We start from the raw sequence: 23,290 nt of genomic DNA on the forward strand, positions 1-23,290 counted from the left end.
CTCTAATCCTCAATGCTCGGATACGTCGTTCCGATGAACCGCCCCGCTTTCTCGCCTCGAGCTTCCTGCATCTGCTTGGTCTTGATTTGGGCCGGTGGATAAGGCGGTAAGTGGAGATGTCATGGGATCAGGCCACCACTTCGGCTGGAAGCCGAGTGGACGGGAAAGTGTATTGCTGCTGTACAGTATTCTATATATGAATAGATGTGTACCAAATATGATAGAGTGTACAAGTTTCTACACTGTGCTCTTATGCTGCTCCCTGAATCCTTCCTGGAGCATAGCTATGCTGATCCGATGATGCTCTGTCCCTAAACGCCGTGCTAGAAATGCTATCCGTATATATATGCCAGATGCTATATGAACATTGAAACCGCTGTAGATGCTCCAATGAATAGGAGGAGAGAAGATGAAGACCGAGCAGCAGCACCGCCTTGCTGATTCTGAGGCTGGCCACCACCCACAGATGTCGAACTGGCTCCTCCAGTCTCAGCTGCTGTCCTCGATCCCGAAGGAGACGCAACACCTATTGAAACCAAGTCAGCAATTGTCACTACTATAATCAAAAGAAACAAGTTCAAACATACCTGTAGAGCTCACGCTCTCCGTCCCCGCAACCAACTGTTCGTCACCCAGAACACCCAAGCCTACCCTACTCTTCTCGAAATCAAAAACACTATACACATTCTTCAGGAACACGTCGCCAACCAGCCACTGCGCGTCCCCAAAAGTTTTCCTGCCTACAATATTACTCCTGCACAAAGCAGAATCATCATCCTTATCTCCCACCCAATCCGCCGTGGAAATGTTATAGATGCGATTGTTGAAAGTAAACTGCACCACAGCCTTTGTGTCGCAAGGGACAAAGAACGTCTCACCATCCTGCTCGAAGCCCTCGACCTTGCTATGGATGGCCAGAGCATCAGGTTCAGGAATGAGTATGAAACTCGTTCCAGTGTCCATAATCGCCGTCCTGTTGGTACTTCCCGTGGTGAGATTGGCAGAGGAGCCATCAACCCCAGCGTCTTGTAAAGGTACCTCCCAGAACCCAGATTCATTATCCATGCAATCTAGGTAATTCAACTCCCCACTAAATCTCTCTTTGTTCACCTCGCCCAAGTTCAACTCGCCGTCCAGTTTACCGTCGGTGTCTCGGGAGAGGTGGATACCGTACATTTTCGCACCGATGAGTTTCTGCGAGGACAAGATATCCATGATTTGGGTAGCAGCAATTTCATCTGTTGTACTGGCACCTTGTGTGCCGCGGCCGATGCCTAGGATGCCGTCCATGGGATATGCTCGAAACTCGTCGGACACGTTTGTTGCGAGGCCGAAGGTGAGGGAGACGGAGAGGGAGGTGCCGATGTGGAGGGTATCGGTTGCTAGATGACCTGAAGAGGTACCTGTGCCGTAGGTCACGCTGAAGGGTGTGGTTTCGTCGGTCTAAAGATTGGGTGAGCATTCATCTCCAGGCCTTGATAAGAGACATCTAGGAAGAAACCTTGAAACTTACCTTTAGTGTACTTGAATCTCCTGTCCCGAATGTAGCATGCGTCTTACACGCTTCGCTCCCACAATCTTGCCCCATGACCCAGGTATTACTCGCTGCCGAATCGAGCAACATATGGTATTCGTCTGAGCTGTCACCGAACGTTACGGCCACCATGTAGCTGAGATCACTGCCATCTTGGTCTATGGCTACGCTGTTCTCTTGGGTTGGGTTGTTCGAATTGACGATGTTGTAGACGTTTTGGCGCGCATGTAGAGGCGTGCGCACGCGACGCAAAGGGACTGTTACGGAACGCGTGTTCTCATCGTGGGAGGGCTGTGGGGAGGTTCGATGCGAGCGAGATGTGGTAGAGGTCTTGCTTGCGGGGTAGTGGTACGGGTAGAAGGCCGTTGCTGTAGGTAGGATTGCTGCTGAGAGCGCGAGCCACGTTGGTAGTGAGGTGTGCATCGTGTTGGTGACGTCGATGCCGAAAGTCTGAGCTCCTCAATGCTTTTATTTCTGGAATTGTAGGTCCTCCCGCTGGATACTCTTGCGGAGATCAGGTATGAAAGCTGATTACGAGCAATCCTTATGAGTCGATGTTTGGCGCGTCCCGTTCGTTGGCAGCCTTGGGCGCTTGCAATCCGATCGTCAGGTTCCAATGTAATAAGGCGCAGTAAATGGATAGACAAGAAGAAGAAATAAAGAATATACAGAATCCGCCTCAACGAACAGCACCAAGGTAAGACTCTCGGCTGAAAAGATAGTCCAAAGCGTAAATGCGGGTGATCGTCCAAGGGTAAACGTGCTGCCCTTCCAACGCCACGGCAATCCCAAGTTATCGTAACAAGAACAACGACGACAACGAAATGGAAGAGAACAGAATGGAGGAAAGAGTGCAGGAACAGAAAAGCCACCAACCCATCCTCTTCCAGCTCGCGCCTCCACCAAGGTAAGCCTCATCCAACATGACGTCCTTGGCTCTCACAAAGGGTAACGATATCGATGCGGAGGACGCGCATAACGGAGTTTAGTGTGGGGCGCTACCGTATTTACCCCTGGGACGAACGTTGTTTGAAACAGCGAGCTCATGTCAGACACGACCAATGACAGCTGCATGATGTTGCAATCTTATCGCATGTGGCATTTTCCCAATTGGGGGATGCTGGGTTCGCACTGTTTGATTTGTTGATGGAGATAGATGATCAGTTTGCGATGGGAGCTGGGCTTGGCTTGGCTTATGCGATGTGCACCTGAATGGGTGGAGCCGACGCGTCTCTCTACGGAACATGGCATTTTGCTGATGCGTCTGTCTGCAAGAGAAAACATGTTGATTCAGTAGCAATAGCAATTGAAGACATTATATGATATCATCGTTCTTTCGGGTTCGTTCGTATATTCTTACAGGTCGGTCATTCAGAGAACTGACTACTACTGTTTGGCAGCCGCTTGAATCATCTCCGGTGCCTTCTTAACACCCACAATCTTCTTTGCATCCATGATCTCCAGCTTACTCAGTCCCATACCACCCAGGTACTCATTGAAGCTACCGAGGATCTTCTCAAGGCCTTCTCTGAGACACTCCCTGGCTTCGTCTACTTCGGGAACCTTCTTCCTCTCCGCCTCCGGCTTGTTGAGCGTCTCAATGTCACTCGAATGAATAGGAGCTACTTCCATATACTCATCGATCTTCTTGAGCGCAATAGTGAATACACGTACTATGCTCGGAATCCCTTGATGGAAGCGACCCATACTGTCTTCAGCCAGTGAAAATACGGCAAGATTTGTCAGAGCAGTTGCGGCATTGCAGACTCGAGAAAGCTGAGAGTAAGGTGCGCCGAGAACAACGATGTTTGCTGTCCGTTGGAAGGAATGTTGGAACAGCACGCCGACTGGGGAAGAGACAAGCTTGTTGTAGTACGTCGTGAAGAATGATTCAGCCTCCTTGGCACCTTCTTGAGCCTTCTTCACTCCCCTGTTGATAGCTTCACGACTGTATGCTTGCTGTGCGTTCCCAGGGGCGCTATGTGACTTTGCAATGCTGGCTGTTGTTGCCTCGATATGTTCCCATCTAGTGTTCGGTTTTGGTGGGGCAGCAGATATCGGCTTATCGTCCTTGAGCGGTTGTGCAATGCGAGGCACCAAGCTGACAGGTCCGGCTGGCTGGTCCTGGCCAGATCCGCTGCTAGGCTGGTAGGCGGGATCAAGGCCAACGCTGACACGATCGACAAGGAATTTGAGTTCTCCCAGACAAAGATCTGTAACTTGCTGGTGTGTCGGTGCCTTCTTACGTTCCATTTCGCTGTAGATAGTCTTGCGGCGATCGGGGAAGGCGTCCGTTATAAGGGCTAGTTCCCAGAAAGCAATGGCCTGGATGCGTTAGTAATGAACGACCTGATTGAACGGCTTTTGTCTTACCCTGACAGTGTCCTTCTTCGACTTGAGTCCATTCAAGAGAGATCCATTGGGATCTGTGGAGTCGTTCGTGATAGGTACATCGTTCTTCAATGGTTCTTGCGCAATGTACACGTCGAAGGTCTTGTTGACAAACTCCCAAATCACGACCAGCAGGATTCCTTCTGTGATGAACATGAAGCACAGAGGCAGAAACGGTGCGAGCCCGGTCGGCGTGGAAGTCTTGGACAAGCTCCAGAGGTATCGACCAAAGCTGTAATAGTAGCTCCAGATCAGGTTGCGGGTTCCAATAAAGTAGAGGGCAAATCCGACAAGAGCGATGACCGAAGCCAGAGAGCTCGATAGGGTCGCAATGCCCTTGAGCTGTTTGAAAAGGACATTTCTCGGCTTGGGTGCTCGTCGCGTGGGTGTTGCAGCTGCCGCGTCACCCCGCTCCTTCTTGGGCTTCATAGCTTGTACCTCGATCTTGTCATAGTCCCTCCACAAGTGTATTCCAGACTGTGCTGCTGCCAGGACGTAAAAGAGATAACGCAGGTAAAGCGGCCTCTCGTTCAGTCGGAATCGCTCGTGCATGCGGCCCGCCTCGATGAAGTTGAGTCTGTCCTTGGTACCCCGCGACCAGATATACGTCTCTACAAACATCATGGCAGAGAAAGAATAGGCGATGAGCGTGACCAGTGTCGCGGGACGGAAGAAGTACTTCGTGAATGTTTCCGCTCGGGTCTGTGTTTGGCGCCGGCCAACATGCCACTGAGCAACGCGAAGGACGTAGATGGTAAGGGCGGAGAGGAAGATTAGGAGGGTTCGAATGCCAGTAAGGCCTAATGGAAACCATAGCCATAGCACTGTGTAGAGTTAGTGGATATCTTCAACACTCCTCCAGTACATCTCACGGTTATTCCATTCTCCCATCCAGCACGCAATCGCATAGCATAGCAGCAGCGTATAGCGACTGGCCTTGTTGAATCTTCGGTGCAGCGCTGGCGTCAGGTAGTCCCTGTATGGGCGCACTTGGGTTCCAAGCGGTGCGAGCGCCATGTTTGCGAACGATTTGCGGTGAGAGAGCGTATGAGTGAGGAACTGGCTATATCATAGCAAAGAAGCAAAAAGATGGCGTCGCGCCAATAATCGATCGAACGCGCTGGTACTGTAGTGTGGAGTACCTCAGCAGCAGTGAAGGCGCCCGACTTTGTTCAAACAAACATTGTTGATCGGCGGAGCTACCACTTCGTCGCCGACAGATGCATGCTTACATAAGGGACACCCGCCTGTGCCTTGTGCCATGTGCCCTTAGCCGCGGTCCTTCGTCATCGCCGCAGGAACCACCGAGCAACCAACCTCCAGGTAACCACGATTGAACCTCTGCACCAGGCTGCCGTAGCTATACACACGATCGCACAGCTTCACACATCATCTTGATAGTTTTGTTGGAAATAGCCAGTGTCTTCCTCCTTATCCGACAACATGTCGTTTCAACGCTCCAGCGCCCTCGAATCGCAACCCACAACATGGCGAAGGGAAGACGATGCGTCTTACGCCGATGACCCAGAGTTCCGCGATTTCGCTGACAAGCTTTCCGATGACCTCTTCGCATTGACTCGTAATGTTGCCCGTCTGTCGCAAGAGACCGCCAAGCTAGGAACCAAGCACGAGACAGCCCGCGTGCGCGAGCGCGTGAAGACCACCGTTGAGGAGACATCGGATAAATTCAAAGAGCTCGGAGAGGGATTGAAGAAGATTACAACCTGGCCTGATGTCGGAGTATGGATGCACAGCTCTTGGGATGGAAGACAGTAGCTAACGGGAACAGCCATCGCAAAAGTTTACGCAGTCGAAGCTCCAGCGCGAATTCAAAGCCTCGCTCACCGAGTTCCAACACCTACAGAAGCAAGCGCTAGAGAAAGAGAAGCAATCGGCACAAGCGGCACGCACTGCCCTGCAAGACGTATCATCGCCAAGCGAAGAGCGGGGAGGGGAGTTCGGGCAACAACAAGAGCAGGAGCAGCTGCGCTTGGCAAACCAGGATGAGGTCGACTTCCAGGAATCCATGATCATTGAGCGTGAATCCGAGATCCGCAACATCGAGCAGTCAGTCGGCGAGCTGAACGAACTCTTCCGCGATGTGGCGCATATGGTGCACGAGCAGGGAGCTCAACTCGACATCATCGAAGAGAACGTCGAGACTACTCACGACGCGTCGAGAGGTGCACACGTGAACCTCAAGCAGGCGAGCAACTACCAGAAGAGTGCGAGGAGTAAGGCGTGCATTCTTTTGCTTATCCTCGCTATTGTTTTGGTCATCATCATCCTTGCCGTTGTCCTCGACTAGATGATACTTGCATGCTCTCTTTAATGGCTGCTTCTGTTTGTTTTGGGCGTTGCATTGAATACTTGGGAGGGATCTTATACCATGGCGTGAAGCGCTCTAGTGCGATCCATTGCAGATTTCTGTCGTTTTCGGATCATGTCTTTGCCAACTCTGCATTTTGGCTGTCTATTACTTGTCATATGATGGCTCTTATGTTAGCCACGTCATATCTAATTCATGTTCAAAAATTGTTTGCACTACCGACATCCTTTCCGCGACAGCTGGCCGCTCCTTCCTCCACGTGCCATTCTCGTCAGGGCCCAGCTTTCTGTGAAGGTACGCTTTGAAAACCTTCTCTCACTTCACTCCATTCTCACTGCATACCTTGTCACTCCAATTCTCCATTTTAGCACCGTTTGCATGTCTCCAGGACTTCCCAACCCGAATCTGGCTACTACTACTGAGAGTTCATTCGATCTTGACGATCTTGAGGATATTAGCGACTGGGATACTGACCAACTCTCGCCCTCCTTCTCACCCTCGGCACGACTCCAAATTCACCGATCCACCTCTTTGCAGACGGAGGGTATGAGTAGTGCGACGATTTCCACCCCAAAGGCAATGCCACCGCTTCACAGGTACACACTTTCTACTCAAACGCGGATTGGAGCTGACAAATTAGTGTTATAGCACAGCATGGTGCTATAGCAGCCATTATCGTCGAAGTTGGCCCAGACCGCAGAAAATACCACGTCCAGAAGGCATTTTTGACTCACTACTCGGAATACTTCTCTAAGGCACTAAATGGAGCTTGGAAAGAAGCGAAAGACAAGATCATACGTCTGACCGACATCGAGCCTGCCATCTTCGGCCTGTTCATTGAGTGGCTGTACACTCAAAACCTGCCCAATCTCATCACCCTCGACGCGAACAAAATCGATCTATCTAGTCGATTGTGGAAGATCAAACTGTACGTATTCGCCGACCGATTCGCAGTGAGTCGATTGAGAACCGCTCTGAATCTGGAGATTGTGAAGCTTACAATGCCTCTCCACACATCTATTTGGGATTATGCTTCTATCGTCTATGCTTTTGCAAACCTCCCCTCTACGGATCCGCTCCTGGATTTCTTCGTAGATCTTCACTACGCATACTGGGATGACACGGGCGACGAGTCTCAGGACAAGGACAGATTCGACGAATTGCCGCGGGAGTTCCTCTTGCGGTTCTTCAAAAGAGTAGGAACGGAGAGATGTTTTGAAAAGCGATTTCGTCTTACCGGCTCTTATGATATCGATCTCTGCAGCTACCACGAACACGCGACAGACCAGGAAAAGAGGGAATGCGGTCACCAATCCAAGCCGCAACCCAAATCGATTCCTCTTAAACGGGGGCTCAGAGGCATTGAGCGGGTAGGAATTAAGTAGCTCAGAACGGAGGAAGAGTCGTACCCTCTTACCAGAGAAGTCACCCATTGAGGGCTCAGCAAACCTCAACAATACTCGGCGAAGTCCATAATTGCTGTTTGACCAAGGCCACTCCCTTGTACTTTTTCGGCTTATAGCATTGTACACTACATACGGGTATCTACTCAACATTGGCGATTTAGCTAGCCACAGCCGCTCTATGCGCTGTTAACAGGCTCACCCTTCTCATCAATCAAACTCTCCTCAGTCTTGACCGGACCCTCACCAACACCTGTCAAGATAACTCTGCTAACACCCTCCTCCAAGAATGCGATAGCAGGGCCTGCATCGAACTTGACCTTCTCGAGCGCGTCAGCGTTGGCCTGGATAGCCTGGCCTCTCTCGCCTTGCCATCCATCCTTCTCGTTCAAGATTTGCTTGAACAGACCTGCAACTTCCTTCTCGTTCTCCTCAAGGTAGTAAACAACTGCATTTGGGCCTGCATCGAAGGTGTACGCAGCGATGATCTTACCCGCCGCAGCGTTGATGCTCTCGACAACCTTGATGGCCGCTCGGGAGACATCGTTGAGGTAGAAGATGGGAGGGAAGGTGTCCAGACATGTGGCGTGGAAAGAGTTGCTGTCCATCATGGTGACCTTGCCGAACGCCTCAAAGTCCTTGTTCTGGATAGCCTCCTGCATCTCCTTCATGCGTCGAGGCACAGTCTCTGTGGCTCTTGACTGGAAGAGGCTAGATGTAGCGACAGTGGTCTGCATACCAGTGGTGCTGGACACGCCCTTCTTGGCTGCACTGACAACCAAGATAACAGCGCGCATGTTAGGCCAGTGGCTTGCGGGCGCGACCTGGAAAGCAACGCTGTCGCTGCCATCTGAAGCAGAGCCTTGTTCCCAGCCTACGTATCCACCGAAGAGCGATCGGCATGCTGAGCCTGAGCCCTGCCTTGCGATGCGGGAAAGGTCGGTAGGCGAAGAGGGGAGCTCGTAGAGGTTTGCAATTGCACGGACAAGAGCAGCGAAACCGGCAGCCGAACTAGCCAGTCCAGCAGCGGTAGGGAAGTTGTTCTCGGAAACAATGCGCAGGGGAAGGTCGGCCAATTGAGCTAGGCTTGAGTCCTTCTCCTCGAGCTGTTTCCTCAGCGCCCTAAGCTCCCTGAAGCATGCTTGTGTCCTGGCACCAGAGACATCTTGCGATTGACCGTTGAGGAGAAGCGTGTCCTCTTTCGGGTAGGTAGACGAGCACGAGGCGGTGGTGTGAGTACGGAGATCGGACTGCGCAAGGGTGACGCTGAGGGAGGAGTTGGTGGGGAGGTTGAGCTTGGGGTCGCGCTTTCCCCAGTATTTGATAACAGCAATGTTTACAGGCGCAGTAGTGCTGGCACGGTGGATGTCGGACATCTTGAAATTTGGTATACAAGACAGAGGGAAAGAAGCAAATTACAAAGGGTAGCGGTGAAAGTCGGGGGGTTTTGGTGCAGGTGGGGTTTTGTTTATACCGGTATGCAGGGTCTAGTTGGATGCGGTCTAGAAAGCGCGGATCCAAGACAGCGACTTGGGAAAGCGGAACTATCCGTCGCAATGACAGTGCTGACAGGTTCAGTCTTGGGAATTGATTACCCACTATAGAATTTGTTTCGTCTGTAGAAAGACAAGCGTGCTGGACACGTCTGCAGCGGTAAATCGCGATAGTCCAGAACCAGCCAATCAGCATTGGACGGTTTCCGCAAAGGCCCGTGCCCAAGATTTCTCGAACTGCTTCCGTCACCATCCCGAGTCTCTCGGAATCTCCAATCGACACATCTCCACCATAATGTCTTCACAAGACGACCCAGCCGCAGCCTGTCCGGTCGACCACAAGACTCGCGAAGCATGGCTCGCCCAAGCCCGCGCCCAAAACGCCAACGCACCCTCAAATCCTCATAGTGCACCCATACCAACACCCGCCGCCCCGCCAGCGCCCTCACAATCCGCCGTCCAGCAATCATGCGATTCCTCTTCCCTAGACCAAAGCACAACATCTCCGCCCCCTTCACACGCAAGCATTCTCTCCCAAATACGCCTCGGCACCGACCGTGAAGTCAGCACAATACCACGCGCCCTCCCCGACAACTTCGCTGCGCCAACCACACCCGACGCCCGCCCAGCAAACAACGAGCGTGACACAGGCGCAGATAAGAAAACTGGAAATTGGATCTACCCCTCTGAGCAAATGTTCTTCGACGCCATGCGCCGCAAATCCTACGATCCCTCCGCACCAGACATGCGCACCATAGTCCCCATCCACAACGCCGTCAACGAGCGCGCCTGGCACGAGATCAAGTCCTGGGAAGCGAATCGCGGCGCGGAGAAATGTGGAGGACCTAAGCTTGCTTCCTTTTCTGGGTTAAGCACTAGTTTGACTCCCAGAGCACGGTGGAAGAGTCTGATGGGGTACCAGCCGCCGTTTGATAGACACGATTGGGTTGTGGATCGTTGTGGGACAAAGATTGAGTATGTGATTGATTTCTATGCGGGCAGAGATGAGGGAAAGGTGGGGAAAGCGTTGAACTTCTATTTGGATGTTAGGCCCAAGTTGAATAGCTGGGAGGGTGTCAAGATGAGGATTGCTAAGTTCTGGGGGTTCTAGATATAGAGAAGAGAGAAGAAGTGGGCAATGTAGGATATGATGTGCGTGTGTATGATTAGTGAATCCGGATCGGAGTATGGCACTGGACGAATATCTTGATGAGTATGAAAAGATGTATATAAGGATGCGGAAAGGGAATAGAGTAACTTCGCTCAAGAAGGGAACATCCTGCGCCTCGACGCGCGGTTGATGCTACCAAACGCCTCTATACGCCATGCGTGCATCTAAGACTAATCGTGTCCCCAAGGCAACTCCCTCAAAAGACCGTTCAAGCCGACCATCCACCAGCAAGAAGATACTGTACGTACAGCCAAAACTACAAACAAGTCTACCCATATCAAATGTACCAAAGTTCCTGGCTTAGTACACCTCCAGCCCTAACTTCCTAAGCTTATTACAATTCTTCAACTCCATGTTCCGCGCCTTGTTCATAGCTTCTTGGTCCACACTGAACCAACCCTGTGCTTCCTCCATCGCTCTCCTCTGCTTGACCCGCTCGTTCTGACACCGGGTGTTGGTAATATGAACATACTGATTCTCAGCCTGCTCATCCAATTTCCGCCACTTCTTCGGTGTGTAATCGTGAACGTCCTTGGGGTCGACAAAGTAGTCGATCTTTATCCGCGTAGATACGCGCTTCAGTGTGTTGGGGGAGCGGGGGGTTTCAAAGACGAAGCTGGGGCCTGCGGATGTGCTACTTGAGCCGGAGAAGAGAGAGGAGAGGAGGGGTAGGACGAAGAGGAAGAGGAGAGGGAGGAGGTTTGCAAAGGCTGAGGAGACGTTTTGTTGGCCTTCGGAACCGGGGGGTACAGCGGTGCCGGGACGTCTGCGTGGTCGGCCGCCGCCGAATTGGTGAACGCGTACGCCGGGGCCGCCGCCTAGGTTGAAGACAAAGCCTGGTCCTGTGTCCATGCCGCCTGTGGGATGTTAGTCTTTTGTTGAACGGTTCCACTTATCACCAGCACTGGAATCTGGTTGAATGAGTGAATACATACCAAAAGGCCCTCCGAACGCACCGCCAAAGAACTGTCTAAACAACTCTTCGGGAGTCATTTCCTCCTCAAACCCTCCTCTTCTCGCGAAACCATTTCCGAATGGACTCGCACCACCTCCACCATTCGCACTAGCATGCGCTCTAGGATCGAACCTCGCATCAGGGTCCCCACCAAATTGATCATACTTCTTCTTCTTATCCGGATCGCTCAACACCTGGAACGCCTTGCTGACCAGCTTGAACGCATCATCCGCGCCATCGTACCCATTCTTGTCCGGATGCGTAAGCAGCGAGAGCTTGCGGTACGCCTTTTTGATATCCGAGTCTGAACAGGTGGTTTTGACTTCTTCGAGGCCGAGGATCTTGTAGTAGGCGGTTGGCGCACACGATTTGATGCGTATTACGGCGGCTTTCTGCTCCACGGTAAAGGCTCGGCCTGCGCTGCCGTCGTGGTGATCGCGCGATTTGGCGTCGGAGCCAGAGGTTTTGCCGGACATTGTTTGGCGGACGAGTTTATGTGTGTGGGGTATTGGTGTTTACGGGGTGGGAGATTATGCTGCCGGGCGGGCAGCGGTGTCGAAGGAAGGCCGATGCGCAAGTGTGGGCAGCCGGTAGCGTTACAACGATGATTGCGATGTGTAGGTGCGTTGGATACGATGTCGTCCAGAAGACACGGTTGTGGTTGTATTAGTCGTGATAGGCGTGTTATCTGCCTCTGTTGAAGTTCGCGAGTTCCGAAGGCCAGTTTCCAGGTGCTGGGTTGGCACGGGCTGACGGTCCACTTGCCGGACTAACGTCATTCAACTTCACCCAATCTCAACCCATGTACCCTCCAGCGACTGTTCTTCCAGCACCGAATCCGTTCACACAGCCATAAACTCTTCCACAAACGCTGAGAAGAGATACGAGTGTCACGATGACTGAACAACCGAAGCAATCTGTGCTCCAATCGCTGAGGAATTGGGGAGGTACGTTCACATGTCACTTCCTGGTTCATCTCGTTACTCACGTGTTTCATTCTGACCTTGATATTCCCATACAGAATTGCTAACCTTACTGTTCCCTTGTAGAGAACTCTGTACCACCAACACTCCTGGCCACCTTGATCACAGCCCAACATGCGCGTCCTTTCCAGTTTTTCCCCATGACGTTTACGCCCGTCCTGCTCTTTTCCTCTTATCTGAATCTGAGCAACTACAAAACCGACGCTGCCGGTATCACGGCTGCATGGAGTGGTCTCTATGCATTGTTGGCCATGCGGAGAAGTCAGGTATGCTTGCATTGCTCTACCAAAAACAATACTTAGACAGTGGCAAAAGCTAATCGAATACTAGGGTATCAAGAACAAGCTTAGTGCTCGCGGCATAGTAAGAGGAGGATCACTTGCTCTGTGTGCAATCAATGTCGCAGGTTGTGGATTAGCTTACACATTTGGCAAGCGAGAAAAGGAGGAGAAGAAGGCGTAGAAATCGAATACGCTATCATGTGTAACATTATGTATCCCTAAGATTGTATGCTCTAAAACTTTCCGTCTGGTCTGATTGAAACTCACCAGGTGTAAACCATCGCAAGGACGCCGTCGCTATGCTGAACAATCGACATCATTTGCAAGACACCATACCACTACCACGCATCACCCCAGCCTTCTTCTTCGTCTTCATTGGCTTTCGGTTCTTCTTTCTTGACCTCTTTCTTTGGCGGCACGATGACCTTCCTCGTTGTTCCTGTTGTGCTCGATCTGCTTCCAACCGCTGGCCTCGCCGTCTTTGCTACTGGCGTTGCTGATTTAGTAAGACCCTTTGGAAGAGCATTCTTCGTTGGCTTCTTCGCATTGGATTGTGCTGCTAACCAACCAGCAAAGTCCGGTTCGCCTTTGTCGTCATATGACGTCGTAGATGCTGGCTTCGACACGGCTGGTGTGCCCCATGGATCCTCTTCCTCTTGTGGTTTGTCCTCTTCATCAGCAAAGCCACCCCAGTCATTGTTGAAATCCTCTGCCTCGTCATCAAAGGCCGCTGCTGGTTCTGGTGACTTTATGGTAGGAATAGATGCAGTACTCTTGGCGCTATGAAGGGGCATCCCTGGCTTCGTCGACATTGGAACTGGCGGTTTGTTGGTCGTAGTAACAGCTGGCGGTACTGAAGACGATCTTTGATCCACTCCTCCGTTGGTTGTTGAGCTGGCTTGCATCTCGCCAGCTGTAGATGCTAGCTTATTGGTGAAGCTTGATATGGCCCAACCAGTCCACGAGGTACCATTTGCAGGAGTCCCTATGCGTGGAGTGGATTCTCCGCCAGACGCGAGGCCTGGTGGCGGGAGTACCGTATCCGGCATTGTGGCGGCAAATTTGCGGATACGTGCGATGTAGATGTCAACACTCTTCTGCGCTTGATCACGAATGAGCTTCTCCTTGTCCACCAATGACGGACACATGATGGGAAGGAGTTTGGTTGCGCAATCATCCTCGCTAAAGAGATCGGCTGTTGCGGCCAGTGCCAGGAGGGCAGCATTCCGAGCGTGCACAAACGGATCACGTAGCGAGCGAGAGAATGCAGCAGCAAGGACCTTGGCTCGACTCTGTGCATATGTCAGTATCTGCTTTGTATCTCGAACATATCGGAACGTACACTAGCTCCCAAATTGCGCGCGATCTTGCCTAGACAAATTGTGGTGTTCGTCCGAATGCCAGGCTGCTCGTCGTTCGCGGTTTTTGCCAGATGGCGAAGAAGCTCACCATTCACTACCCGGTCCGACAGCTTGGGTACTACTGTGAGGATAGCCTTTACGGTCTGTTCCCTGACTACGGGCGCAATATCTGAAAAGCCAGTCACCTGGTGGGGTCAGCATATGGGTAGTGATACCTAAATGGTGCTTACCATCTGTGGGAAGATCTTGTCGTTGACAAGCTTCTGGGGTAAGTGGTCAATCATGAGCGGCAGGTTGTCCAGCAAGCAGACGCGTATTGCTCGGTCTGGGTTTCCGAAGAGTCGCACCACAACTGGCGTAATCTGAGTCTCGTACTCGTCATCTGACAGCTTCTGCCCTATCTGCATGACAGTGCCGAAGACTTTAGCGCCTCCGCCTCCGAACTCAACTGACTTGAGTAGCTCGGGAAGAACCTTCATCTTGAAGAAGTCTGTAGGAAAGTCATCTGCGACCGCGTCAAGCTTTCCAAGCAACTCGTTTCGCTCATCCTCTGCTTTCAGTCCCAGATTCTCAATATCGTCCGTGACTTGGATCAAAGGCGTCTGGAAGAAGCCTCCTATGCGCTTTCCCTGGTCCAAGAACTGGCCCACGCTCATGCGTGACTTTGGATTCGGGTTGAGAAGGCGTTTGTATGACTGGTGCATGGTTGGGGGAATGCTCTTCATTTGCCCTAACTGCTCGCTGCTGTTGTAGCTGCCGTTGAAGACCTCGAAGATGAGAACACCAAAGTTGTATGCATCTACCGCGTGCGTCGGGTTCTGTTTAACAACCTCCCATCCTCCTTTCGAAACCTCGGGCGCCATGTACCGTCCTGCATCTGGTATGAGACCACCATAGGTCGGTAGTATTGAATCATCCTCCTTCACGGAGCTCAGCGCATCGAAGCCTCCAAGTTTCCACTCGCCACTTTCGCTAAAGAATATCGATGCCGGACGGATGCAGCCATGTATGGACGCAGCGTCGGCATTTACGAACTTGAGCGTCTTCGCGATGTTGTGTAGCCCCCATTTGGTGGTTTCTTCCGTCAGGCTCTTTCTCTTGACATGCCAGCTCAGTGGGCTGAGTCGCTCAGTCGCAATGTAGATATAAGTCTCCGTCTCTACTGTGTCTAGGACTTTCACAACCCCTGGATGACGCAGCGTTCGTAGCTTGCGCAGCGCATTGCGAGCGAGGGGTAATCGCGATTTGTTGGCGGTTATATCGAAGGAGAAAATGCTACATTTAGAGCCGTCTTCCTAGCAAGTGAGGGTTAGCAAGCGATTAGGCATGTGCAGACTTCCGGGCCATACTCGCTTTGTGCCGTTGTGCAGTGTCCAGATGGAGTCGTTCAAGTCGACCCGATCACCAAACGTGTAACCAAATGCAGGGCCTTTTGATATCGCGGACGCAACCGCCGACTTTAGGAAATCCATGACAGCAGCTTAGAGTTATGCGCTGCAATAAAGTTGGTGAGTCTCAACAGCGAGCACATGCAAGTGCACTTACCCGTAGAGGCCAGATGCGCCTGCCCCACCGGATCATCAGCACGTGATAGCGCGACGAACCTCCAAGGCTAAACCTGGATTCTTTCTTGCCATCAGTACCGCACCAGCCGCCCATCTGTGCATTGCCGCGTTCGCCGTCAGCCTCGTCTTCTCCTCTCACTTGGACGTATGGTACACTACAAAGTCCGCATGGCTGGACGCAGGCCACCCTCACTTCGTCTTTCCCCTTATGCTACGCGCAATCGGCATCTCGTTCTAGACGCGTCTTGTGGGACTAAGCTCACTCTCTTCAGTATCGAGTCAGCGGACTGAACCACAACAAGTAAGTCGCAATATACTGACACTTAACCCGTATCCTTTCTTTCATGATGACTACTGGTAAAAGGTTAGATCGCATAGCATTGTGATGGTTCTCCTTTGATTCTACTGCGTGTCCTGGCACGTCGCGGGAGTTACTACTTGCATGCGCCTGCCCGCCGAAGAAGCAAAGCGGAAGCCTCCAGTGCTGCGAAATGCTGCCGTATAACAACAAACTGAAAAGAGCTGATTCATCTCCTTCATCACCACTTGACTTACTCGAAAACAATTATGAAGCATGCGCTAACACGCACGTACTATCCCAGGTGTCACCTCTTCCTTTCACACAACATTCCAGATGAACGACCATGACAGCAAACGACGGGCACCCTTTCATAGTCATGGGAAGTTGCCACATCATGGTCGGCCCAATGTTAGTATCAAGAAAGCCCCCGAAAAGCCTCGTAATGTGCGCGAGAGCCATGTGCAACCACGCCAGAAGGGTTCGATATCACCGCCTCCACTAAAGCGTCAACGTACAACATACGATAAGTTCAACTTGGAGACACGTGGCCCACTTTCCACAAATCGAAAAGCACATGTGCCAACTAGCTCTAATGCACTCAGGCACAGGTATGGTGAGGTCCAAAGTAATGTTTGGCCACGCTGACATGTGCCTCTAGCTTCAGTGAACACACCGAAACTGCCTCTGCCGCATCAAGTAAGCGAAAGCCAGATACGGTTTCGGTATCGAAGTCATTCCCAGCACCACCTGCCCTACGTAGGCATGATAATCGGAATACGCACCAAAATTCAGAAAGTAGCCTTACATCTCGTGAGAGAAAACCTTCAAAATCAGGCACATTGGGTAAACCTGCATGTCGGATTTGCGAGAAGAGTAGTGCCACAAGTTTCAACCCAATTGTTTCGTGTTCGGAATGCTCCAGAACTTACCATGATAGCTGTCGAAAGCCTCCACTCTCTTCTGGAATCGATCCGTAAGGCACGCGTTCGATCATCATTGGTAGAGACTGACAATGACAGGCAAAACTGGAGATGCTCCTTGTGTTTGAGCGATAGTGGAGCGCGCAAGAATCTCAGCCTATTTTCGGTACCGGCGTCAACCAGCCACTCTATAGTGAGAGACATATTTAAGCCAAGATATGCTCAACCAGCTCCACGTACTGCGTCGTCAAATCGTCTTCTCGAGAACAAGTCCGACACGCATGTTGAACCTGAGCCTGCTCGACTTACTACAAAAGCCACCACTGCTGACAAACTTATCAAACCTAAGAAGGCCCCTGGTCCCTCTCAACCGCCTGTACCAAAGCCGATCAAGCGCACGGAGATCCCCAACACACCATCACAAGGCTCGAGTCAGACTGACAGCTCCATACCTGAGAAATCATTCAGACACCTTCGCAGAGATCAGATCTCCCAACAGTCCCTCCATACGCAAGATGATGAAAATGCCTTGCCTCTGGACACCTCAGTTCACGTCGTAATGTCCACTCCTTCAATGACTCTTTGTTCGACTTGTCAAAAGCAGGGTGTTTTGGCCAAGTCTGCGGAGATTGGTGTTCAGTGTTCTAGCTGTCGAATCAGCACACGTTTCGCTGAGACAGGAAGGCTAGAGATACCCGAGACTCCGGACATCAACACTATTCGTAAGCCATCACTCTTGCCATCGAGCTCGGCAAGTTTGACTGCTCATATTGCAGCTCCGACCGTGGATGATCCTGTATCGAGTATGGCTTGTTCAGTACAAAACTCAGCCAGATCAGAAGCTGAGCCTGACTTGCCAACGGTCAAGGCGAGCCCTTTGTCCTGGTTCGATCCAGAACAAGTGTACGTCTTACCGGAAGTCAAGAAGGTTCGTGATAACGAACTGTCCTGTAAATCTGCCGCAGACATCCAAGCTACGGATACCGCATCCACATCTCATGAGACCTCTCTTGAGCAAAGCACGCCCATGGAAATGCGCCCAATTGCTGATATCAGTGAACAGAAGACTACTCTAGAAGTGGAGCAGGTATTGCAAAGGGATCAAGTTTGCGACAACGATCCATTGCCGCAAGTCGATATGCAACGTGAGAACTGTACTCCATCTACTGATAACTCGAACCATGATGAACCCTCGAGGACCCATGAGCCTGACACCGCCAATGACACTTCACCCGGCAAATCAGATATACTGGTAGACAGTGAACCTCGAAAGCCAGCAGCCGTTGTCGTTGGGCCTCTCGAATTGAGCTTAGATGTTATACCCCAGCAACCTTGTGCTGAACGTACGACGGATCGAGTTGTTCCTATATTATCTGCAGAAGAACAAGCACCAACAGCATTAGAGTCGAGAGGAATGACAGAAGGTGTCCCTGTTCCCCCAGTCCTAAGCGTCTCAGTGAGCCCGACTCCGGCAAGCACAGGTTCGCCGACACTTAACGAACGTCTCAACAATCGCGATTTGGCCAGGATAGCACTGGTATGTGCGAAGGGCACAGGTTTGACTGCCTTGCAGGTCATCGACTGGTTGGCTTCAGAATTTCCTCACTTGCAAAAGGGTCAGGGTGGTTGGGAGAAGACTATCAAGTCTGTGCTTTCTCTTCTACCTGAAATCCATGGCGTGAGGTCTCCGCGCCAACCAGTTTTGTACAGCTTCGCCAGTGCAGCTCTTAGAGCAAAGTACGAGAAACAATATCGAGGCTACCTTCAAACAATCCCAGTATCAGGATCTCAGGGTAGTAAATATAAGGCCAGAAAGAGCGTACGACAACAGCACGGAGCAGATGCTGTTAGCCAACAGCAACATGTCCAGATTAGACCACCTGCTCAGACCGAGAGAACTGCTTCAAAAGCTATCAAGAGTGCACCAAGTCGCCGGAATGTTACGGCCCACGGCTCTACTCTACTACCTCTGGTTCTTGAGGGAACACTTTCCCACGACCCTGTTTCAGCGCCTGCGATCGAGCCTGTTGAAATCGACACGTCAGCAGCCAATCTCGACGGTGAAAAGTCACCATCAGCCCCGTCGGTCTTCGGACCCAGGGTTCAGGATGCCGACGCAGACAAAGTCAAGATTACTTCAAATTATGACGACTTGTTTCACCCATTCGAGCGCACTGTTGCGTCTCGTCCGAATGTTACGCTTTCTGATGATTTGGAGACCAAACGTGGAACGAGCTTACGCAGTATCTATCCGCGCACTGTAACGCCTACAATCGAGACCATGACCGCAGAAGAAAAAGCTGCAAAGATTGCAGAGATCAAAACGAGGCCGAAACGGAAACAGTTCTTCGGCTCAGTCCATCGTCTGGCACACGTGCGAAGATATGGGCGGCAGGATATTCATGACCAGAGTGACGGGGCATGGAAGCCCAACTCCATGACAGGGAGGTCGATGGGTGAACAAGATTCCGCCGCCATGAACGAATGTGGTGAGAACCGATCTTTGTTACAGGTCTTTAATCTGCCGAGTAATGCTATCCCTATGAACGACGGCAAGGAGCTGGCTTTCCGAGACGGCACATTGGTGAATGGCCGACTGCCTCGGCCGCGGCAAGTATATCGAGTTGGCAAAGCGTTTGGAAGCGAACTTACGATCAGATGAGCGGAGTTCTTCGGGGGTGCAAGGTTGTTTTTTTCGATGTTTTGTAGCACTATACCCTATCGTACATGAATTACGACATGACAATGTTATAACGTTCGCTGACTGGGCCTAAGTAATGCTTTTGCACTTCGAATTGATTAGCAGACAAATGTCCGAGCCTTCTTAAGGACTCTGGAAGCCGATCATGGTTTGATCAAGATTGAACGGGTGGAGTAATCTTCGATTAAAGTTCCGTCGCTGACAGACCCTCACCAGCTGTCCTCGCTTGGCGCCCTGTGTACCCGCCAGTTTCGCGCCTTCCATCTCCACTGCAGGCACCCCAAAACAAAGACTTCCAGACTGTGGCGCCTTGCATTGGAGGGCTGCAATGCTAACGACTGAAGACCCGCTCGTGTCTTGCCGCCCGCAGATCGTGCGGCCCACGTTGTGCGGATGTTTCTAGGCCTGAAACACGACCCTTGCGGCTACGCGGGCGCGTTTCAAGGCCTCAATACCAATCATTACGCGACTGCCACATCTCGACCAAACCTCGCCTCACCGGCTGGATGCCAAAACCCCACGTCGACCCTGTACCTTGCTCTGCGACAATTTCGCTGCCGAACTCACCAGCTGAGAGATGATTGACTGGGCCGCTCTGGTTCTGCACATCCCGCCGGATCTAGCGGAGAGCGTTTCACATGCGCCGGTAGTACTGGCGCGACTACCGTTACTGGAGTCATTTGGGCCACTCGTAGGTGAGGCGACGAGACTACCCAGCGCGAGGGGCCTTATTTTAGCTATTGTAAGGTTCGCGACAATGACAGGTCGCGCTAGCGGCGAGTTTTGTCCTGAGGTTTCCTCCTTCACTTCGGATTTTGCTTCTCATCCTTCATCTTCAGTCTCTATTGTTCGTTATTGTTGCCGTTGTTGAAGGCGTGCTGCCTTGACGGCGTGGGATACTCCCTCTACTTTATCTTCGTAAACTTAACTTCTTCAATCCATACACTCTCTTTCTCCATCCTACGCTTGACGCGCTTCTCTCGACTGCTGGACAGACCAACTGCATCTTTCTACAAATCCGAGCTCTTCAACATCCTACAATTCTCTCTGCACAATCGAAATGGCGCTCCTTTCAGCCGAACATCTGGCTGGTCCAGGCTACATTATCCTTAACGTCTTGCGAGGTCTGAACATTATTGCCCTCGCTTCAGTGGTCGCTAGCAGCGTGGTCATGCTGGTGAAGACGTTCATCATCTCCAAGGTACGTTCAAGAGCCGGCTCCAGAGATTCGCAGAAGCTTACATATAGCAGTTTTTCTTCTTCGACGCTACAAGCCATGTCATTACTGCGATTGCTGGAATATTCTTCATCGTCTCAGAATGCTCATTGTTCCGCAATTTCTACGCCCGCAACTGGCCGCTGCTCAGTCCATCTCATGGCTTTGTCACTTTGGGTTGTGCGATGATGGTAGTCGGACTCAACATGCTCGGTAACATGAACAAGGAGGCCACGAGCCAGAAGTCGCTCACTCTGCCTTTCTGGCGCCTGCTTGTTGCTTCGGGTATCCTAGCCATTGTCATTGGCTTCTTCAACGTCGTCGCCAGTTTCGTCTTCCGCGATAAGTCCCGAAGGATCACTGCTCGCATGGTACGCTCGAGAGGAGCCATGACGCTTCACGAGGACATCGAGACCCAATCTCAGTACGACCCCAAACACAAGGCCTTCACTATCAGCACCCACCACACTGGAAGCACCTCCTCTCGAACCAACGTCCACGGCGGCACACCACCCATGCGAATGGGTACCCCACCAGTTGACTGTGGCTCACCTCAAGTCGCTTCTCCTAACAAAGAAGACCCCAACCGCCTCTCCCAGTTCGACTTCAGCCCCCTCCGCGCTTTCCGAACAGCTCGCCAATCCTTCCTACCCTCCTACCACAGTCAATCACCTGCTAAGCCCAGCTTCTTCTCGCATCGCCCATCAAGCTCCATCTACTCGCGTACCACATCCGGCGAGCCGGCGAGGAAGAAGTTCTGGCAGCGACAACGCGAGGAGCAAGAGGAAGAGACGGCACGTATGCCTGAGATTAGCTACCCTTTGAACGTTAACCCACAATTTGCACACCTTGTCAAGCCAAACCTTGCGCATCATCCTAGCGTAAGGAGGCCTGAGGCAGACTATGACAAGATCTAGATGGGCCTGTCGAGCCATGGGGGTGAGCAGAGCAGTTGACGGCGGAGGAGTACGATTACTATGATACCACTTTCTTTTTCCTTGTCTGTTGCATCAGCATATTGCTACATACGGCATTGGCGTTTACACATTGGGACCACAATCATATACGCTCCAGAGTGACTAAATCTGTCGAGCGAGCTGTCCTTCACTGGAAGCGCTACTTTCTTTTCGGTTTTCTTTTTCCTACTGCTACTACATACACACCTTTAGCAATGTCTAGTATTGCCATCTATGACTTGGTTCTCGTTGCCTTCTGGTGGCGTGTGATGCGCGTATATACTTACATATGTTACACAGCGATAAGATCGGCTGAATCTTCTTCATTTGCTGCCATGTCGAAGTCTCTGCTAATGGCTAGAAGGTGCTGAGCCGCCAGCTCTTACTTCTATGATCTCTCGAGTATTCTCATACTTTCCAGACCAGTCCTGCCACTCTCCTCAAAATAGCCACAACATCTCTCTACTCCATCTACCGCCCTACTCCTCCACAGCAATAGCCTGGAACGGATCAATGGCATTTCCCTCCGGATCATAAAGCTCCATCTTCGTCCCATCTTCCATGGTCAAACTATACTCCTGCGTATAGTACAACCCGCCCCGACCCCTCCTCCTACACCTGAGCTTAACCTCTCCCGCCCTCTTTGTCCCCTTGACCCAGAAGCTAACATCAATGCGCCCATGAAGCTGGTTGATTTCGCCCTTGATCCAAGGATATTTACTCGCAAAGTAGATCTCGTCGCCGAGTTGTTCGCGGACCATGGGGTTTGTGCGCAGCGCGTAAAGGGTTGCAGTTACGACGGAGGATTCTTGCTTTTGGTAGTTGAAGAAGGCGAAGAGGGAGATTGTCATAGCGATTATGAAGAGCGGGAGGGTTTTTATGACTTGCGGGGAGATTAAAGGTGGTACTCTAGAGGTTGTTGTTAGTATGTTCACATCGAGATGGTAGGCAGATTCGTGGCAGAAGGTTTTGGGCGAACGTACGGTGGTAATGCGCGGTTTGGTCGGCGCTCCAGTAGTACCTCGCCATCTTTGGGAGGGGGGATGAGGTTCTCGGGCGACCACACACTTGTTGGTGTTTTCCAGGGCACGACGGGTTTTATGTCATTTTGTGATGGTGTGGTTGATGCGCGGCGGAAAGGTGCTATGCGGCGGAGACTTTGGTAATTTGCTTGCGGCCGCGCTCGGAGTAATGCTGGAGAGAGCCGTGGAGGAGGCATTGTGTTGTTGTGGAATCGCAATTCGGTGGGTTTGGAGATGGGTGTATGAGATCAGTCGATATGCCGGTGGTGATGTTTGCATGGTTTGCACATCGGCGCTAGCGGGGGTGGTTCGGCGGGACTTGCTTCACTTCACTTCAACTTCATCTCCATCACCATGTTCGGTAACATATGTTAGTGTTTGCAACTGAAGTGCGGTAGCTGACATGTTCCGACTTATCGAGCCCTCCATCCCATGAACTTTCCACCCAAGCTTCTGCGCATACGAACGTGTCAATCACGAACCTCCCAATAGTCCGATCATTTAATCACAAAGATGTTCATTTTCTACGCTAAAGTACTCATGAGAGGAGTTTACAGCTTTCAGTTCGTCGTAGTATTCATCCAAAACGTTGTGAATGTCTTTGGAGTTAGGTTTCAATTGCTTGATCTCCAGACATATAAGTTGCCTCGTAGACTGAAAACCAGGTGAGATGCATACTGATTCGCTATTGTGATGCCTGTTGCCAGA

General features: G+C 51.5%; 12 protein-coding genes across 12 annotated transcripts; 6 read left to right on the forward strand and 6 right to left on the reverse strand.

The window, feature by feature from the left end:
* Positions 1-356: 356 nt before the first annotated feature.
* Positions 357-1,957, reverse strand: J4E82_003486 (uncharacterized protein; the record flags this gene model as incomplete). Its single annotated transcript, XM_051729772.1, has 3 exons — positions 357-526; positions 588-1,443; positions 1,514-1,957. 3 exons carry the CDS (start codon positions 1,955-1,957, stop codon positions 357-359), a joined length of 1,470 nt encoding a protein of 489 aa, XP_051590446.1.
* A 963-nt stretch (positions 1,958-2,920) lies between these two features.
* On the reverse strand, positions 2,921-4,942 carry J4E82_003487 (uncharacterized protein; the record flags this gene model as incomplete). Its single annotated transcript, XM_051729773.1, has 3 exons — positions 2,921-3,859; positions 3,908-4,749; positions 4,798-4,942. 3 exons carry the CDS (start codon positions 4,940-4,942, stop codon positions 2,921-2,923), a joined length of 1,926 nt encoding a protein of 641 aa, XP_051590447.1.
* A 426-nt stretch (positions 4,943-5,368) lies between these two features.
* On the forward strand, positions 5,369-6,233 carry J4E82_003488 (uncharacterized protein; the record flags this gene model as incomplete). The annotated part of the gene is made up of 2 exons (XM_051729774.1): positions 5,369-5,665; positions 5,715-6,233. 2 exons carry the CDS (start codon positions 5,369-5,371, stop codon positions 6,231-6,233), a joined length of 816 nt encoding a protein of 271 aa, XP_051590448.1.
* A 399-nt stretch (positions 6,234-6,632) lies between these two features.
* J4E82_003489 (uncharacterized protein) lies at positions 6,633-7,639 on the forward strand (the record flags this gene model as incomplete). Its single annotated transcript, XM_051729775.1, has 2 exons — positions 6,633-6,850; positions 6,895-7,639. 2 exons carry the CDS (start codon positions 6,633-6,635, stop codon positions 7,637-7,639), a joined length of 963 nt encoding a protein of 320 aa, XP_051590449.1.
* A 197-nt stretch (positions 7,640-7,836) lies between these two features.
* On the reverse strand, positions 7,837-9,033 carry J4E82_003490 (uncharacterized protein; the record flags this gene model as incomplete). The annotated part of the gene is made up of 1 exon (XM_051729776.1): positions 7,837-9,033. One exon carries the CDS (start codon positions 9,031-9,033, stop codon positions 7,837-7,839), a length of 1,197 nt encoding a protein of 398 aa, XP_051590450.1.
* A 412-nt stretch (positions 9,034-9,445) lies between these two features.
* On the forward strand, positions 9,446-10,261 carry J4E82_003491 (uncharacterized protein; the record flags this gene model as incomplete). Its single annotated transcript, XM_051729777.1, has 1 exon — positions 9,446-10,261. The coding sequence occupies one exon, from the start codon at positions 9,446-9,448 to the stop codon at positions 10,259-10,261; it is 816 nt and encodes a 271-aa protein (XP_051590451.1).
* A 360-nt stretch (positions 10,262-10,621) lies between these two features.
* J4E82_003492 (uncharacterized protein) lies at positions 10,622-11,752 on the reverse strand (the record flags this gene model as incomplete). Its single annotated transcript, XM_051729778.1, has 2 exons — positions 10,622-11,178; positions 11,257-11,752. The coding sequence occupies 2 exons, from the start codon at positions 11,750-11,752 to the stop codon at positions 10,622-10,624; spliced, it is 1,053 nt and encodes a 350-aa protein (XP_051590452.1).
* Positions 11,753-12,171: 419 nt separating this feature from the next.
* J4E82_003493 (uncharacterized protein) lies at positions 12,172-12,721 on the forward strand (the record flags this gene model as incomplete). Its single annotated transcript, XM_051729779.1, has 3 exons — positions 12,172-12,223; positions 12,326-12,525; positions 12,590-12,721. 3 exons carry the CDS (start codon positions 12,172-12,174, stop codon positions 12,719-12,721), a joined length of 384 nt encoding a protein of 127 aa, XP_051590453.1.
* A 157-nt stretch (positions 12,722-12,878) lies between these two features.
* J4E82_003494 (uncharacterized protein) lies at positions 12,879-15,373 on the reverse strand (the record flags this gene model as incomplete). The annotated part of the gene is made up of 4 exons (XM_051729780.1): positions 12,879-13,832; positions 13,883-14,086; positions 14,132-15,196; positions 15,251-15,373. 4 exons carry the CDS (start codon positions 15,371-15,373, stop codon positions 12,879-12,881), a joined length of 2,346 nt encoding a protein of 781 aa, XP_051590454.1.
* Positions 15,374-17,246: 1,873 nt separating this feature from the next.
* J4E82_003495 (uncharacterized protein) lies at positions 17,247-19,349 on the forward strand (the record flags this gene model as incomplete). The annotated part of the gene is made up of 1 exon (XM_051729781.1): positions 17,247-19,349. One exon carries the CDS (start codon positions 17,247-17,249, stop codon positions 19,347-19,349), a length of 2,103 nt encoding a protein of 700 aa, XP_051590455.1.
* A 1,099-nt stretch (positions 19,350-20,448) lies between these two features.
* Positions 20,449-21,521, forward strand: J4E82_003496 (uncharacterized protein; the record flags this gene model as incomplete). Its single annotated transcript, XM_051729782.1, has 2 exons — positions 20,449-20,589; positions 20,640-21,521. The coding sequence occupies 2 exons, from the start codon at positions 20,449-20,451 to the stop codon at positions 21,519-21,521; spliced, it is 1,023 nt and encodes a 340-aa protein (XP_051590456.1).
* A 518-nt stretch (positions 21,522-22,039) lies between these two features.
* On the reverse strand, positions 22,040-22,779 carry J4E82_003497 (uncharacterized protein; the record flags this gene model as incomplete). Its single annotated transcript, XM_051729783.1, has 2 exons — positions 22,040-22,469; positions 22,544-22,779. The coding sequence occupies 2 exons, from the start codon at positions 22,777-22,779 to the stop codon at positions 22,040-22,042; spliced, it is 666 nt and encodes a 221-aa protein (XP_051590457.1).
* Between the last annotated feature and the right edge of the window lie 511 nt (positions 22,780-23,290).

The sequence above is a fragment of the Alternaria postmessia genome (assembly GCF_024291825.1).
Source record: "Alternaria postmessia strain BMP 2775 chromosome Unknown scaffold_15, whole genome shotgun sequence".
Classification (NCBI taxonomy): Eukaryota; Fungi; Ascomycota; class Dothideomycetes; order Pleosporales; family Pleosporaceae; genus Alternaria; species Alternaria postmessia.